The 15,400-nt window shown below is 36.1% G+C and overlaps 1 protein-coding gene across 1 annotated transcript in view; it reads right to left on the bottom strand.

Moving 5' to 3' along the window:
- LOC108084078 (uncharacterized) overlaps window positions 1–15,400 on the bottom strand; it is a 50,311-nt gene that overhangs the window by 11,670 nt on the left and 23,241 nt on the right. Inside the window, 1 exon segment of the mRNA XM_070284166.1 lies at window positions 7,254–7,304. Coding sequence (XP_070140267.1) covers window positions 7,254–7,304 — 51 coding nt within the window.

Raw genomic sequence — 15,400 nt, forward strand, 5'->3', positions numbered from 1 at the left:
CGGGTTTAATTTTCCTTTCCTCATTTTCTGTGTCAAAAAAGTGTGGAACCGAGACAGAAACGTGACACAGAGGTAGAGAGTCGTCTAAATTTGATTTGGATTTGATTGGACAACCGGCACTCTCGGTTAATTTAATTCATTTCGTGGGCTTGTCTTTCTTTTCTCGGCTTTTTGGTTACGACTTTCGGAGGCCCAATAACCACAGCTTAGATTATGCAATCACAATACCACCCCATAAAAAAAAGACCCATTTGCAACTCGTGTTTTGTACTGATAATAAAAATTTCAGAACTTAATTATTCGCACAAAGTTAAATTACAATACAAATTGAGATTGGGCAAATTTAGATTAAGCCATTTAATTGAAGTTCATTAAAACAGATTGAAAAATAGAAAGTTACCGCCCAAAAGATACAACAAAAAAATAGGGAAAATTGTTTGTGATTTAGTTAATAGATATGAAATTAGGGGGAACCAGCAGAGTCGTTTGAATATACTATATATATTAGAGTATATAAACCATATCCGCTCTCCGCAAATTCAATTCGTCAACGCGAAAAGATTCTGATCAAACAAAAATAACAGACACAGATGGAAAGAATAAGTGCCATTTGTGCAAATATTTTTCTTGACAAAAATTGTACGAGAGTTTTTGTATTATTTCCTTAGCTTTGTTTTTTGGTGTCATAATATTTGCTAAATATTTTGTTACTTTACTGCTCGATGCAGACGGAAAAATATTTACCTGCAATGAAAAGGAATTTTTGTCTTTTTTGTTATACAAAGAATTTAAATTAATTATAGCTGCTTAAGACTTGCAGTTGTAATTCATACAACCCCAGTGGCCTGAACTTAATTAAGAGCTCTATGTGTTTTGATTTGATTTTTGATTACACTCTTAGTTTATTTATTTTGGCTTTAATCCGAGATTAAAATGGTATTTATTTGCCTTGCTGCTGTTAACTATTATGGTGGCTTTAATTGAGATAAATTTAATTTCGCTTAGCGTATCAACTGATTTCAATTAAGCGATTAAAGCCAACAGATAAACAACCAACTTTCAATTGCAAATGGTGTTGTTTTGTTTTCGTTGCTCGTCTTTTTGCGTAGTTCTTGTCTATTTTTTATTAAAGTTTCCTTTTTTTCTTTTTTTCGTTCATTGTTGATGGCTTTGAAAATGGCGAACCTAGTTTTGATATCATTTTTATGTGCTTTATGTGTGTTGTCTGGAGTGCTGTTCGGTTGTTGTTCTTTTTCGTTTGTGCTTTTTTGACTGCTCATTGTTTTCTAGCGTGACTTTTCAGAATCATGCAACTTATAATTACAGCAATGTGACGATGAGTATCTAAGTATCCGAGTATCCATGGGATACAATACAAGTAAACAGACTCGGCAGAATAGTAATGAAGTTTCGGCATGCGGATTTAGTAGGGTGTGTGCGTGTGTGTTTTTTTTTTTTTCTATTTCTACCTGCTCTGTCGACGTGCCTTCCATCTATCAGTTAATGGCAATTTGACTCGGAATCAATTAAAATCGCTTACATCGAAACTCCGAGACACTTTCGATGTGTGCGGCGTTCGCCAGGCCTTGAAGCAACAGCCTACAGCCGAGTTCCCCTTGTTTTTGCTTCGACATTTGAAAGGCAGGGCAACAGCAAAAGCAGAAACAACAAAAACGTTGAAATTTCGTTTGTAATTAAAATTGATAAATGGTTTCGTGCCACTAAAACTGTTCTTTAGCCACTATCAATTGCTTCCTGGGAATCGAATCAATGTAGCATCTGCTCAAATCAAGTTAATATATGTATCTATATACAAAGTTGAGAGACAGACAGTTGGAAAAAACAATACCTTTGTCTAAGGGGGATGCACTTCAAATGAGATTTGGTTTCTCCACAAAAAAAAAAAAAAAAAAAAAATGCATTGTTCATACAAAACTAATCAATCTTCATAGGCCCTGGAGAAGCCATATATCATAGTAAGTATGTATATTTATGGCAGTCTTAAGTAGTCTATTATAGATAGAAATTCGAGGTTTATTTAATGTATTAATTATTGACTAATGAGTGTTTTAAATAGTTCTTAAAATTATGAATTAGGTTCTAGATTTTTTACAGATTTTAAGAGCAAATTTCTGACCTAATCTGATTGATTTTACTCTATTTACTAGCTAAAAATTTTAAATTAAAGCTTTTGATCTACATTAAATATAAGTATTAACATTATTATATTGATTTTTAATATATTTTTAAGATTAAATAGCTTTAACTGTCTGTCTGCCATTCTAATTGGTTTCTTTCTATCATAATTAGTTTCCCTGCTTAAAACTTGACTTATTCAGCACCTTTCTAAATAATTTTCAACCTGTTTGAGTCAACAAAATTTCGGCTTAAAAATTTTCCATGGCTTCAATTTACTTCCGCTAACGACACCCAAAAAAAAGAAAGATATACACTATTTCCGCTGGCAGATTGATAAGGTAAGAGAACGAGAACAACACACAGAGAATATAGCAACTAATTGGAACATGCCAGGTAAGCTAAAAAAAAAATATATATATAAAAATGTCAACTGAAACAATCTGTATCTATATATAAAGTAAAGTATGGATATATAAATAGGGGGAAAAACAGTTGTATCAACAGTTGGCAATTGTGCCAGATTCAGGTGCGGATTAGCCCGCTTGTTTAGCACGAATACAAAAAAGTATCTCCAAAAGGTGTACCAGTTTATAGCTTCTGCGAGATGTCACTACGGATGCCATTAATTGCAAACTGCAATTGCAGTTCAGAGAGAAAGAGGTGGAACCAACAGAGACCACCCACAAAACTGTTTTGTGATCAGAAATACCTGCCACGAGATGTGGGTCGAGTTGTTGGCTGACTAATACCGATTGGGATTTGCCTGCCTGGCCCAGATGATCGCGAGGTTGATTCATCACTAGCTGGGGAACACAAACAAGGCAATTAACTCATCATCGCTCATCACAACAAAAAAAAGTCCAACATCTGATTTATGTTGCCTCCGCTAAGTGTCCCTTAAGTGCTCAAGATTTGGGCCATCCTAAATCTCATTTAAATAACAATTTAATAATCGTGTTTTTACTTTTCCCCTATCTATCCCCCCATCATCTGCTTCGATCCCAGCACATCATCATCACTCTCTATATGTCAGCGTGCAAAAGTCGGTGAGGGTTTATTGCCCCGAAGACGACGCTTAAACATTATATACATGCATATATAGGTTCATATATGTATTATATAGTACATGTAGTATGTAAGCAAATAATACAATAAAGAAAATACAAAAATTGAGATGGCAGAGAGACTCGGCAACAGCTTTCGACAAGACGCTGGAATTAAATAAAATTAAATTGCTTGCACAAACAAAATTCAGAAAAAAATTATTGCTTATTACATCTTATGTATAAACTGTATGTAAGCGTGAGTACTTATTAATCCGGGTCTGGTGTGCACTTTTCGGTGCCTTATCATCATTAATCACCGCCGCTCAGATGATGTTGAAGATGATTGAGTTCCAGAGTGCCAGAGTGCCCGAGTGCCAGTACCTCCGGCCAGCACGTGCAGGCCAAATCGGTTAATGGCCCCAACATATCACGATCGCACTGCACTATAATCACCTGCACAATCTGCAGTGTACAAATCTATATAATCGGAAATCGGGAATCTACAATGGACAGTAGTTTTCATTGAGGTTCGTTCGCTCATAAATCGAATCTGGACTATTGGAATTTGACCTGCCGGCGAGTGTCTGCCCTTTTCACAGCTCAACTTTTGTTTTTTTTAGGTCTCTTGTTCGATTTTTCAAATTTTGTAATTTCACTTTCTTCGACGTGACAACAACTCTTGACAGCTACGTGGCTGCCATTTCAAATAGATCGTTAAAAAGAAAAAAATTAAAGACAGCGGTTATGCAACAGGGAAAAATGTTTCATTTCGCTGGACGAAAGAAAATTGTAAAATGAATTATAAATCCAAGAAAGTTACGTCAGATATAAATTAAGCATGCTCTGAATCTCTTTAATTTTTGGTATTGCTTTAGCTTTACGTTTTTTTTTCTCTTTGTTTAATTTGGCAGATTCTTGAGGCTGAAGAAGTGGCTCTTATTGAGTTTCTGTCGAGGATTGGCCGCTGTGTGGGCATTCAAGTGCGAGCTGCGTAATCTGCTTATTAGACATGAGCCGATGCCTTCGCCTTCGCTTTTTGCTCTGCTCAGCTCCACTCGAGTGCGCACCCATCACAATCATCAAATAATCGTAAAAATAGAAACCCGATTTCAATTATAGTTCTCTCTCTGTATCCGACCGAGTCTACCTAGCTACCTAGCTACCTAGCAGATACATTTGTTGCGCTTGGCCAAGCATTTTCGTGTTAGATACGACTTGAGTGGGGTTCTGGATCAAGGAATGTGTCTTGAACTAACATTCAGAAGGCAGAGAAGCCTATTAAGTAAGCGTTAAATTAATTTTTAATGTTAATATAGTACAAATACAAGATAGAAAGGTAGAAAACATAGTATATCATTCTCTTTAGTTTAACCATTTAATATTTTATCTCTCTGTATCTCTATCTATATCTCTATCTGCATTCATATTTGTATCTCTATCTTCTTTACATTCATTATATCTTTTCCCTATATCATCAGTAATTCTTCTCTTGTTTTTTCTTGGTGTACTAAATACACTTCTCGGAAAGGTTAGTAGCTGTAACTACATACAAGCAACATGCGAAAGTTCGTTCAACGCTGGCTTTGCATTTGTATCTGTATCTGGCAGATACTACTCGGTACTTCGGCTCGTTTCTCGTTTGCTTGCGATTCGTTTTTATGATTCGTTTCGCTTCGCGTTGCGTTTTTGCGTTGCGCTTTAGTTGGTCTCTGTGTCAGTGGAACTCTGAAATGCCACCTTGCCGCGTGTATCTGTATCTGTAGTATCTGTGGCAATGTGGCAAACATTCTGCGAGTTTGCCGACGCTGCTGCTGCTGCTGCAGGCAATGCTTCGTTGCACGACACCAACAACAACAACAACGACGGATTGGTTTCAACTTTTCAAAAAAGTGAAAGGAGTTTTCAAACATTTGTATATTTATTATTATTATTATTATTATTCTCCTGTTTACCGTTGCCAAATTCAATTTAAAGAAGAAGAAAAATGTGTAGAAGAAATACGAAATTTAATTTGACATTTACAGTAGATACTCGATAAAGTTAACAAATTAAAAGTGTGCAATTTTATATTTTAGAATAAGAATATATATTACAAAAATAGTTGAAACTTGTTAAATAAATTCTTGAAATATTTGTATTAAGTTAAGTTACTTATTAAGTAATAAAAATATTTAATCTTACAATTTGCAAAAATTTTAAATATTAAAAATTACATTCTAGCTTTTTAAAACATTTTTCAAACGGTTTAGGTTTTTTTTTAATTATTTAGTACAATTTTTGACTAAAATAATTCATAAATGTGTGTTAGAATTAAGTTTTTTGAACTTTTAAAGTTTTGAACTTCTAATTCCCAAGTTCACCCTTATCAAGTGCCCACTGTACAAGGAAAACAGCATTCGGTGAAAGGAAAAAATCAATAAACTGATTTGATTGCGTGGGCGCCACATAATTAAATCATTACCTTTGCTTTAAAACGACTGACTGACTGTTGAACCCCAAACAAAAGCTGCTTCCAAATGGCTAATGGTGAAAATTACTGGAAAACAAAACAAGGCTTTTCACTTAGCAAACAACAGAAAGAAATGAAAATGAAAATGAAAAAAATAAAAGAAAAACCAAAACAAAAACAAACCAAAAGCCCAACCCAAAAGCCAAACAAGCCACAAATTGTTGCCGTTGCCCGTTGCCCGTTGGCTGCTGCTGCTTGTTGTGGCAATTGTTCATGTGTGTTGTTTGCCTTTGCTTTTGTATGTTGTACAATGCACTCGAGTCATGCACATGAACATGCACATGCCAAAGCGTTGCGCCACCACATCGGCCAGCTTTATACTTTAAAGCCATACAGACATCTAGCCATCTAGCCACAATAAAGGTAGAAGCCACCTGAGAGCCAAGAGACGAGACTTAATCTCAGCCACTCAGAGCCAAAAACAACTGCAAATGCACCTGAAACTAAAACTGAAACTGAAACTAACTGTCGTCGAGAGGGGGATCCCAGCCAGAGTTGTGAGATCGCTGCAAGATCTCTTGGCCAACATTAAAATATGCAACGTTTTTGGGGATTCCAAAAGAAGCTGAAGGAAACACATAATAGAGTTACTGGCTTTACTAATTGGCCGCTCGTTTTTACGCATAAAAATAAATAATACTATATAATGAAGTTGTATGCATTAATATATGCAGTCTTTGGGGATTATAGATGATAAGGGAAGATATAAAAACATAAGCCAACATTAACACATAAAAAAAATGAATGGAAATTCATTTTTTTTTTGTTTAATGATCAATTAAATATTTAAGCTAGTAAAGCAGCAATCAATTAGTTTCTTGAAGAGGAAATTAACAAGCAAACTTGTTAATAAATAAACTCTACAAAAACCCTCAAACAAAATGTAGTAAATATTTCTAAAAACTAAAATACAACTTTTCTGTTTTGAAGCCACAATTCTTCTACAAAAGTTTCCAAATTAAATCATGGTAAATTGCTGGAAACTGCTAGGCCACTTGATATAAATTCAGACTGGAGCAGACATATATCCAACTGATGGTAATAAAATTAAATTTAATTTAAATGAAATAAAATCGCCCCCAGCTGGACCTCAACTTTTGTGGAATATACACTATTATTCCATGTGGAGCTCTCAGCTCTTGCTTTTTGACTTTTCGCTGTGAAAGCCGCAGCAGGCACTGATGAAATTTGCTGGCAAAAGCCGCAGCAGCAGCAGCAGCAAAAATTTCATCTTCACTTTTGCGGCCAGTGGAACTTCTATGTGCAATTGAAATTGCCCCTGCAACGGCAACTGGCATTGCAAGTGCAACAAAGTATCTGTGACTGGCTGCGTTTTGCCGTTTAAAGCGTGAAAGTGAAATCTATTTTTTGTTGTTTTTTTGTGTGTTTTTTCTCATTTTTCGCTTTTTGTTGGATTTTTTCTTCAAAACGCGCTTTTCTTTGATTTCTGTGTCGGTCAAACAGAAGAAAAGTTTTTCTCAGTCTCTTCTCTTTGAATGGTTGGTCAGTGAACTTTTTGGAAAAACAACAACAACAACAATAACAAGCTCGATACTTACACAATATTGAAAACGATAACCGATTACAGTTGCGATAGTTTTGTTGCTTACCTGCAAAAAAAGCAAGAGAGATGGGAAAATGTTAATAAAATAGAACTCTGGCAATAGAAATTTATTATGCATACGACAGATAAACGTGTGTGGCTGCTAAAAAGATTCAGAAAATAGAAAAATGTATTTAAAAATATACAAAAGGCGAGGAAACTTGGCGGCGCTTGGCAACCAAAAAAAAAAAATAGAAACGATCTCTGAGGAAGACATAGAAATCAGAATGTGATTCTGCCAAGGCGCACATTTTCTTTTCAATTAATTTGGCTCGTTTTTCTTCTTGTTTTTCTGTTGTTTTTCGCCAATAAAGTGAACATCGAATTGGATAAACCCCCGATTTTATTGGACACCTTAAAGCATTTAGGGACATTTCACTGTATTCAAAAAATTGTCACATTCTTCGGCCAATCTAGGACAGCATTTGTGCTCTACATACGGCCGGCTATATCTATAATATACCCAATATCTACATTTCTTCTTTTTTATTTTATTTAGGCTTTTGAGTGCTATTTAAACAGCTGAACAGTTGTTCGTGTATTTGCCTTGCTGTTTGCCATTGTTTAAAGCCCAAAAAAAGCGAAGCACTTGCACGGGAGAAACTATGGCAACGTGTCGGGAGCGGGACACCCAATTATATATATAGATATATCTATATTTCGATATAGCTTGCTTTCAATAATATTTCGGGAAACGACACTGGTAACCCCGACTCGCAGATACCTTTGTGTGCAACGGGGGTATCTACGTACGCAAGCTGACGCCTTAATTCAATTAGCCGCGAGTCCGTCCTTAACTTAAACGTATCCATTTTTAATTAGAACGGTGCAAATATCGCGGCGTCGCTTGCCTACGCCAATTGCATGCTAGATCTCTACATATATATATATACAGATATATATATATAATCAAAGTCAAAGATATATAGGCCTGTCTGCTGTATGTGCCAGTGTGTTGTGGTATCCAAATGTATGTAAATGCATATAGCTCAAAGCTCGTTCAGTTCGGTTCAGTTCAGTTTTAGTTTTTTGTGCATGAAATAAATGCCGATAGGCCGGGCGACAACAAAAACAGCAATAACAGTAGCAGCTGCATTAGAAACAGCAACAATGATAGCCATAATATACACAGATAAAATATATACATCATTTATATTTACAAAATCTTTAAAGAATAGTTTTCTACTAATTTTTCAATTGAAGTAGAACCTCATAAAAATCAAGTATTTAATTATGTTTCTAATTAATTTTGGTATAAATTATTATAAATTATAATTTCAATCAAATTTCTAATTTTAACAAGACTAATTCCTATTTTATTTCAAGTGTAACAGCAAATGCGACGGACAACGAACGCAGTGGCCGACCTTCGCCGTGTGCGGCATACAACGTTGTTCGCTGAAGGTTGACAATCAATAACAACAACAGCAATAATAGCAACAACTGCAGCAGTGGCAGCCACAACAACAATCCTACTGCTACTACTACTACTACTACTAAATAGAGCACAACAAAAACAACGAAAAGTTATCAAAAATTGATTGCATTTAAAAACCAAAAAAAGGGTTTTGTTTTACCATCTCGGACCTAGAGTTGTGTTGTTGCTCAATGCAACTCTGATTAGGCTACTCATGCATAATGGAAAATATGTTAAAGCCCGTCGACGTCGTGTGCCAAATGCAAACGAAACCCGATAGAGAAAACCACCTTTCTCAACAAATGGGTTGATATGCAAATGATTATAGATATATATTTTTTTAGGTTGCGGGAAAATAGGTTAACAAATGTTGGTTAGGGGGGGAAAACAAAGTGGAGCATGGAGATCATCATTCGTAGTTAAGGAAAATATCTAGGTAGAAGTTTAAATACAAATAATGAGAACATCATCTGTTTTAAAATGATAAATATAACCCAAGAACAATAACAGCGAAAAAGGTTTTTATTATTTGTAGAGCTTAAATGAATATTGTTTCTAAAAATATACAGATACCAATGATTCAGGAAACTTAGGGAGTTTTCAAGGTATAATAATTGGTAAACAAATTAATTTCTTCTTAAAATCAACCAAAACATTTCTGCTTAGTTACAAAAATCCCATTAAAGATGATTAAAAAAAAAGGTTATTCACAGTCAAGTGTTAAGATATGTAAGATATAAGCCTAAAGCCTAGATAAGAGTAAATTTCCGATGATTTTGATAAGAGATGATGCATTGCATAACTCAAGTCAGAGGAAGATATGAAACGTGAGGCTCTTGGTTCCCTTCTCCAAGGCAATCAAAAGAATTATTCAACACGCAGTTTTATTGCTCCTTGCCACTCTGTGTTTACTTGTTTGTACAGACAAACATACTACTATATATATATACATATATATGTATCTGCATCATTAAGCCAAAACGCTTTTGTTGTTTTCGCCATGATTTCTGTTATTTACAAGTCACGAAGTCGGGCCACGCAAACTGCAATTAAGCTGTTGTGGCAACAACCTGCTGCTGCTCAGGTGGGAAAACTGGCCAAAACAGAGCGCTTGAGATCTGCTCCGATCTGCACCGATCCTCTCTGGAAGCCCAACAAGGAGGCATAAATCAAACGCCCCCGTTGCGGGGGAATCAACAAAGAGATAGCTCTTGAATACTTGTTGCATAATTAAATTTGGCTGAGATTCCCGAATCTCCGATTGTAAAATAGACAAGCGGGGCATAATCAGCTTACGTTCTTTCGGCAAGACACGTTCTGGGCCTGGCCCTCGTAATTAATATCTGCGAGATAAATACACTTCACGGATTTTGCCCTGGAGCTGGAATTATTATGTATTCGTATTCAGACTCGGATTCGGATTCTGATTGGGGTCAGAAGCCAGCAAACATCGTAACGGCAAACGTGGAGCGGGGCTTGGAGCTCAAGATACAGATACATCAGCAACTCAGGTAGAGCTGGCGGCTGAGCTTGGCTAATTTAAAGTCAGGTTATTAACCTCAGCTTACAAAAAAACAAAGAAAAAATAAACTGAGAAAAATGGTGAAGAAAAATATGAAGCTCGCGTGGTCAACTAAGCAAATATGTGCCAGACATTTGCATGCGAGACAGTGACAGATACAGCTACTAGATACTAGATACTTCTTGAGATACATTTCGATTGTTTTCGAGAAACAAGTGCAGTGGATCACCGTCCAGGGAGCATTAGATAGAAACAATGTTGCCATAGACCCCATTCAGTGTGTTCGTGAAGACACACACAAAATAGGAGCAACGACAGGCGTTCAAATAAATAAACTGCAAACTGTTTAAACAAAAACAAAACCGAATGTTCTGTTCACCAAACAATGGGGGCTTGACAAATGACAACTTCATATTGAAAAGTATCTTTACGTATTTATTATTTACCTTTCCCCATTTTCCACCATCGCCAGCAACTATTGTTTACATAATTTCTTTTATTGGGACGCTGCCTAGTATCAAATGCGTCTTTGCGAACAACAACAACAACAAAAAATTTAAATTCCAATTCAGGTGACACAACGTGAACGAAATACAAATAGTCGTTGAGCCCAAAGACATTGCGCCAAGTGTTATATATAATGTAATGTAATTAGTGAGGGTTGCTTCAGTTGTTCGATGTTATAGTTGCTTTTGTTGCATGCAACGTCAAATGTAATTTGCGTTTGTTGGCCTACGCTACACGTGACCAGACAAACGGTGGCTCAGACTACTAAAAGAAAAATACAAATAACTAAAATAAAATACGACAAAAAAAAACAAAAAAAAAAAATGAAGAAGAGTGGGAAAAAATAGTGACCAAGACCAAGTCGTGAGGTTTCACTGCAAAACCACTGAAAATACTAAGGCTGAAGTCGAGACTGACGTAGCTGGTGAACCCGGATATGTGCCTGGCCCTAGGTACTTGTATATCTACACTTGGTATATAGACTGTGTGTGTGCAGACGACATTATATGTTCGAAATTGAATTTGAATACCAATTTCGAATTTCGAATTCCGATTCCGATTTAAAATTCCAAGCCAAAGGCAGCAGCAGTGGCGTTGCATTCATTTGAATGTCGTACGAAAAACTTTAGTTTTACTATGACAATAAAACTACGCAGTATTGCGTTCAAGGAGTCTTCTGAATGATATTTCAATATGCAACAATAATGATGAAATACTTTGCCAGGTCACTTGAAAGATTTTCAAGAAAAATGGGCAATTTACATATAAAAAACTAGTGACATATGTGGCACTTAAAAACATAAAAAATACAACTAGAAAAGGGAATAAAACATATTCATGTCAAGAGAAGTTCTGTAGGAAGTGTTTTATCTAGTCTACTAGTAATTTTTAGGTTAAAATATATATTCTTACTATTTTATGCTAGATAAAATAACAATTATTGATAAAACTCTTAAGAAATTGAGCCCAAGACCGAAATAAGTTTAATAACAAAGAAAGAAAGACAGCTTATTATAAAACAAATCTTTAAATTCTTCTTTTAATTTTTAAGTCTCTTCTTTAACATAGTTTTATAACTGCTCTAAATCCCCAAGTTCAGTGTTCATCTTTTCATATAAAAAACTTCAAAGCCAATTCTTTATATTCCTAGAACCATAAAAGGTGACAATTCAATTTGCCAGTCACAATTCGAATTCAAAGCATTAAATGCTCAGTTCAATCGGTATAACCCTTTTTCACTGTCAAGCTTCATCATCTCAGGCCTTCTGCCACTCGAAACATCTGTTGCTTATGCTTCTAGATTGAAGGAAATTCAATACGAGACCAATAAGCCAGCGGCGGGCAACAATAATCATTTGCGAATTCTTCAAACCTAATGAGCCAAAACCGAACTACAACAATAAACAGTTGAGAGAGTCGAGTCGGATGCCATAAACGCACTTAAAGATACATAAAAAAAGATACAAACAAAAACAGCAAACAGAAAACAACTTTAACGAGATTTGTCATTGATAGAGAGAGCGAACGTTGCGAGCGAGCAGCAGCAGCAGCAGCAGAGGCGCGATACAGATACAGATACGCGTACAACAAAATCAGATTCAGATGGATTTTTGCGCATTTAAGTTTTCGCCATATGCTGCAACATGAATGGGGCTGGAAAGATGGTGGGTGGTATGTGGTGTCTTGTTTGTGGGCGTGGTCTTGACATTTACCTTTGCATTGTACGATTCATGCCAATTTTCCGGTTTCATAAGAATGCTGCTGGATGCGACGAGCGACAGGATATATAATATATATGTATGTATATGCGAAAATTCAACCGAGTATCGCAGCACTCTCCAGATGGTTCCTGTTTTGTGGCCTTAGCAATTAGCACTGCCTTTGCCAGCAACTTCTTTATTTTTTTTTTAATTGCACTTCCTTACACCACTCGACGACGACTGCGACGACACTGGAAGGTACTTGTACTCACAAATAAATGCAACACACGCGCACTTGCAAAATTTCTGCTGTTTTATATCTAATCTTTTTCTATCTCGTTTTTTATTTCGTATTTTTTTTTGGGAGATGTATCAGAGTATTTTCTTTTTTTTTTCGGTCACACGGCGCACACGAAACAACAACGCAGTAGAAGGAGGCAGCGACAGCAGCTCCTGGCCAACAACATATGGTCCGAAAGGTATCTCAGCTTGGGTGTAGCCAGGCGAACATATGTTGGGTGCGCTTGAACCAGTCAGCGCGATGGAAGCAACAGTCCTGTCGCCAGTTGCCAATTGCTAGAATATTCTGCTCGAGTTTTTCCGCAGCTTTTCCCTTTTTTTATTTAGGGATTTCCTCAAGACGTGAAAGATACCTGGGTATTTTCTCTGGTAGATTTGGTGCTTCTTCGTTTGGCTTTTATCTGCGCCTTGGCACTCTTATTTAAATATATATATATATAGTATAGGTTTTCAGCTATAGTATGGCGCTGCTGAGCTGTGTGGATGATGGGTCTTGATTCTGGCTTTCGCACGCGGTCACTCTCGTTGAACGACTGATTTCAACGGCATTCGGCGTTGGCATGAAACTTGACTACGCGGCCATTCCAATTGAGTGGGAAAAGCTCTGCGGCAAAAAGGCGGCGGAAAGCTCGCTCGCTCAATTGAGTGAAAATCAAATAAAATGAAACTGCAGGCGCTGTTGCTGCTGCTGCTACTGCCGCTGCTGTTGCTGCTGCTGCTGCTTTTGCTGCTGCGGCTGATCCCATTCGAAAGTTTAATTATATTTACGCCACCGCCACTAGTTGCTATGCTGTGTGCTGTTGTGTCTTGTCGATTTATTTTATATATATATATTTTTTTTTGTTATTTGTTCGTTTTCTTTGCCGTTTTTTCTCTTCAATTTTTTCTTTCGATTTTTTCTCTCAATTTTTTGTTGCTTTTTCGAAACCGGCAAAGCGAGCAAACTTCGATCAGAAGAAGTCTGTTGTGTGAGTGAGTGCTTTGTTTTTGCTTTGGCTCTTGGTAACGGCAAAAAATTACGTCAGAAGCAGCGTCGCTGAGCTTTTTTGCAGCCACTTAAAATCGGCAGCCACTTCTTTGCGGCCATACAAAAAACATAAATTAATTAAATAAAACAAAATTTATTGGAAAATATGCATTAATCAATGCCCTAATCAATGCAGTTCGCTCAAAAGCTTAACTGTTTTGAAAGCTTTGGTTAATAGTTTCCACACGATCTTTTTTGTTTTTTGATTTCGTGTTGCCTTCTTTGCTCTTTTGCCTTTGTTTGGTAAACTATTTCGCTTGATTTACTTTATTTTTAGATATAAACAATTTATTTTTATACGAGGATCTCGCTATTTGTTCTGCTCTTCAATGAGTTGTTTATTTTCGTCAAATCACTTGAGATTATGTATACGACGTGTGGGTTGCAAATTGGTAGAAAAGACGGCAAAGTTGAGAGAATCACGAGTGACTTTTTAGAAAGAATTTATTCTGAAGAGGGGCATTTGAAGCTAAGCTGTCTTCAGCCAAGTGTTAACAATTTAATCGGCATGGTAACAAAGCGCTTAATAAATAAATACAAAAGAGTAATTTAGCTGTAGCAAATATCACGCATACGCCTTGTTAAACGTTAGAGTATATATTCTTTATACAGAGAAAATATCCTATTCAGACCTGGTATTTAAAAAAATTAAGATATTTTATTAAAAATGAGACTTTAAATAAAAACTGCTCATAAAAAATTAAAAATTATAAAAACACCAATATTATTCATACGCCCTGTGGTCTATTTATGAATGCAAAATACAATAACTGGAAATAACCATATATATATATTATATAAATTATAATTCAAGTAAAAATAAAAATAATAGACATTTAAAAAGTCACAAAAAGTTAATATTAAATTAAATAAATCAAATTAAAGCATTCCTATAAATCGTATATATTATTGAAACAGATAATAATCTTTAAATATTTTTATAAGCAAATGCTGCACAATCTCTTTTTGGATGTTGATTCTTCTGATGCTTTTTAATGATGTTGATGTTCCTATCACCAGCTGAATTATTGGGCGTTTAAAAAAACAAGAAGGAAACGTACATTTCGAGAGCCCCGACTATGAGACACCCAGCAGTAATGCAAAGAATTTTCAACTTGAAGAAAGCTTTTTGCCCAAAAATAATTACTTTAATTAAATTGCGTGCTTATAGACTACAAACCAATTTGTATTCTAGCCATAGATCACAGAAAAAATACTTCCAAGTGCTCTATTAGTACCCAGTAATGATCAGTCAGAAAGTATCTGGACTTGGCGGCTTATCTTGGACACGCCAGATACACCCCAGAAGCTATCGCTGAGGTATATGGTTTTTTTGTTTTTCGCTGCTGTTGCTACTGCTGCTTCTGTGGGCCTTGCTAATTGCAATTAGTTGCCGATGACGTCGAGGGCGCTGACAGACACGTGCCAAAGCAGCGTTACCCTTTGTGTGGGTGGCAAGGGAATGGCTTTTGGGGGTGATGGCAACGCTATCTCAAACATATGCATTTCCCATTTTCGCGTTCTGTGTGTTCCCTTTTGTTTGTTTGCCCATATAAAAATAGTTTAAAGCCCTACAAAACAAATGAAAACCCCACGACAGGGGAAAAAAAACAGACTAAAATTGTTAATA

Source organism: Drosophila kikkawai, chromosome 2R (genome assembly GCF_030179895.1).
Source record: "Drosophila kikkawai strain 14028-0561.14 chromosome 2R, DkikHiC1v2, whole genome shotgun sequence".
Classification (NCBI taxonomy): Eukaryota; Metazoa; Arthropoda; class Insecta; order Diptera; family Drosophilidae; genus Drosophila; species Drosophila kikkawai.